The 3706-nt window shown below is 46.7% G+C and overlaps 1 protein-coding gene across 2 annotated transcripts in view; it reads right to left on the bottom strand.

Annotated features, from left to right (window-relative positions):
- The window catches only part of SUPT6H (SPT6 homolog, histone chaperone), a 46391-nt gene that overhangs the window by 7220 nt on the left and 35465 nt on the right, over positions 1-3706 (bottom strand). For both annotated transcript variants that reach the window (XM_008066697.1, XM_008066698.2), the window contains 3 exons: positions 2448-2588; positions 1031-1226; positions 430-668 (listed from right to left, as the gene is read on the bottom strand). In XM_008066697.1, the coding sequence (XP_008064888.1) occupies positions 430-668; positions 1031-1226; positions 2448-2588 (576 nt within the window). The remainder of the gene's footprint in view (positions 1-429; positions 669-1030; positions 1227-2447; positions 2589-3706) is intronic.

Below are 3706 nucleotides of genomic sequence, written 5' to 3' on the forward strand. Positions count from 1 at the left end.
AAGTTGCCCAGGCGGGTCTCGAACCCGTGGGTTCAGGCAATTCACTAACCTCGGCCTCCCAAAGTGCTGGGATTATAGGCTGAGCCACCGAGCCCGGCCTATATATTTGTTTTTAATGTACTGTGTGAATATCAAAAACCTATTACCATACAATACTTATATAGCTGATTGTGTTAGTTGGGTACATAGGCTAACTTTGTTGGATTTATGAACAAATAGGACTTATGAACACACTCTCAGAATGGAACTCGTTTGTATGTAAGGAACTTACTGCACAAAGTTGATATCAAATAACTCATTCCACAAACTACCTCCTGTTTTGTTGCTCATATGACACCTACAAGTTACTAATATCAGGTGAAAGCAGCTGCAAAGGAAGTTTCTGGAAGCAGCAGTGGGGACAGGAGGTGGGTGGGTGGTGGCTCTTACCTCACTGTTGATCCACAGAGTGGCTCCCAGGCTGAAGGCATTTTCCTTGCCCTCCTCCCGAACATCTACGTGCTGGTAGATGCCATCACTGACTTTCCAGGTCACTGTCAGGTGGTTCTCGCCCTTGCTGCTCGGCCGGATGATCACGTCACCCTGGTCCATGGTCTCCATCATCTTTTCCGCTTGCTTGAAATTGATATTATGGAAGGATGGGTGTGCGATCACTCGCTTGATATATGCTGAAGAGGGTGGAAAGGAAGTACAGATCAGATGATAGGGCAGCAGCTGGCAATGGGACAAACCAGGGCTTAATTTCTGACCCGTTATAGGATCCTGAGACTCTTTTACTCTCTCTAGGCCTGAATTTCCTGATATGAAAGGACATATTCCCAGGACATGGAGAGAATGAGACTTTAGGAGTCACAATACATTAGCAAAGAAAATGTAACTCCAGATACCCTGGGTCCTATCCCTATCCATGATTCTCTTTCATAATGTCTCAGGCCTCAGAGATTGACACATGTGCATCTGGCAGCCTGAGTCTACACTGGGAGAACTGCCAAGAGTCAGGGTGCCCCTGAATGATGGGGGGAACACTCACTGGTTCGCTGCTGTTTCCGCTTCATGTCCTCCTCCTGCTTGTGGTCTGCTGCTTCAGCATCAAAGTCATAGTAGGTGTCCTTCGGCAGCTTCCACTCATTGTTCCTGTCCATGAGGTCTGAGGTACGGCAGGTCAGGTCTGCACTGAATTTCTCAATGTCAATCTTCATGATGCGGCAGTGAACAGTCATTCCCACCTAGATCCACAGAACATTTGAGCTGGAAGGGACAAAGATTATCTAGCCCAATGCCCTGTTTCACATGCAAGACAACCAAAGTCCAGGCAGGAAGGTATGGAGTGACTTGCTTAAAGCCAGTCAGCTAATGAATGGCAGACTAGTAGCCTGGGATTGAATCTGGTCTGCAGGCTACAGGCTGGGCCTTATACTGATGCCTCCAGTTTAGGCAGGAAAATGACTGAAGCCTGTTGCAATTTACCCTGTCACTGGCACTCTTCCCTTATCCTGGGAAGTTGCCTAGTTACTGCCCCCAACGCATGACCAAAGACTGGCTGCGCTTTTTGGAGGGGAAGCCAAATAATCACTGTTTCTGGTAGCTTACCCCTGATGTGAGCCCTTATGTCTAAAAAGTGGCAACAGTCAATCACTCTGCATGGCTCTTCTCCTTTTGAAAATCTCCCCAGGTTCATCCATTAGAAATGCCTTTTCCCAGCTCTCTTAAGTTAACAGCCTGTGGGGGTTCACAATACTCAGGGCCTGATAATTAGGCAGATCTGGTACCAGCCAATGTCACTAACTAAATGGGTGATCCTGAAAAAGACAATTTAATTTCTCTGAAAAAAGAAGACAGTATTTCCTTCCCCATTAGGTTGTGAGATTAAAGATGACATATGTCGACATCAAGTGCTGGTATCTAGAGGTGCATAATAAATAGCAACTGAGGCAAGAGAATACTATAATAGAAAGGGAGCTGAGAGATTTACTCCCAAGCCTTTTATGCAGAGACTATCTGAAGGTTCTTCTGTGTCATCTAGTTCTGCCTGGAGAACCCAGAGGCTCCCTGTGCTCAGGGACTGTGCCACACATTCTTTCCCATCTCCTATAGCAGTACCGCCTGGCCTTGGGAGAAAAGGCAGAGCCTTTCTGTTTCACAGCATGTAATGCTGGGCCCTCCTTCCTGTCTTCTGGACTAAACTGCAGCTTCCCACACAGGAAGAGAGAGCCCTCTTCCAAAGGACTGGCAATTTGCTGAAATTTCACAAAGGCTAAGAACAAAAGCTACTACTCATTCAGATGCTTCTCACCCTAGTTTCTTTCAACTAGTTATAAATCTTCCCTGAAACTCTCCTCACCAGCACTGGGAACAGAGCCTAACTTCTGGTGGGTACAGCCCAACATTAAAGACAGCCCAATTTGGGCAGCTGAACACTGCACTACAACTTTAGGACATTCATCTACCTTTACTCGTTCCTCTGGCCGCTTTACTACTTTGTCACTGAGGAATTTGGTGGGAATGAAGCCGGTGACACCATTATCTAGCCGTGTTTTGACACCGATGGCCTGGCCTGGGCATGAACCGCTGTCAAAGTGGTTCCAGACCTGAAGAGGGCACGAAGAGAGAAGCTTAATCATTAAGATTCTGGAGATCACACATTCAGAAAAGAGCTGCCAGGGGTATTATAATTTATCCTACCACTGATGCCTGGCACCATGGTCTGAAAACACAATGATTTAGTCACCTGTCAAGACAGAATTCGAACATCCATAATGACCCTTGTCTCATAGCTGATGTTTGGCCTCATTTGCCAAACCTAGATCTCTTGAGATGCAACTGAGGCACTTCTTTCCTTTTTTTTTTTTGTCAGGGTCTCACTCTGTCAGCCAGACTGGAGGGCAGTGATATGATCACAGTTTACCACAGCCTTGAACTTCTGGGCTCAGGCGATCTTTCCATCTCAGCCTCCTGAGTAGTTGGGTCTATAGGTGTACACCACCACACCTGGCTGATTTTTTAATATTTGTAGAGATGAGGTCTTGCTATGTTGCCTAGGTTGGTCTCGAACTCCTGGGCTCAAGAAATCCTACCGCCTTGGACTCTCAAAGTGTTGGGTTTATAGGTATGAATCACCGAGTCTGCCCTCTAACCCTTTTTTTAAGAAATGGGGGGTCTCACTTTGTCACCCAGACTGGAGTAAAGTGATCACTTCAACCTGGGACTACTGGGCTCAAGGGATCCTCCTGCCTCAGTCTCCCAAGTAGCTGAAACTAAAAGCACATGTCATCATGTCTGGTTTCCATTTTGTTTTGACACAGTGAACGTAAGAAGTATCTATGCCACTTTTCTCAGAACATCTACTTCATTACAGTGAAGCAGGCATCACTTAGCTTTCTTTCTTTTTGTTTTTTGAGTTCAAGTCTCATTCTGTTGCCCAGGCACTTTTGTAATCCCAGCACTTTTGGAGGCCAAGGCAAGAGGATTGCCAGAGCCCAGGGGTTCGAGACCAGCCTGGGCATCTTGGTGAAACCTTGTCTCTACAATAAATCAAAAAAATTAGCTGGGCGTAGTGGCATGTGCCTGTAGTTCCAGCTGTTTGGAAGATTGAGGCGGATCACCTGAGCCCAGCAGGTTGAGGCTGTGGTGGCTGTGAGTGTGCCACTGCACTCCAGCCTGGGCGATAGAGTGAGGACATGTGTAATCTCTGAGTAGCACGCAGAAA

The sequence above is a fragment of the Carlito syrichta genome, unplaced genomic scaffold (genome assembly GCF_000164805.1).
Source record: "Carlito syrichta isolate Samal-C Ts95f unplaced genomic scaffold, Tarsius_syrichta-2.0.1 Scaffold309091, whole genome shotgun sequence".
In the NCBI taxonomy this organism is placed as follows: domain Eukaryota; kingdom Metazoa; phylum Chordata; class Mammalia; order Primates; family Tarsiidae; genus Carlito; species Carlito syrichta.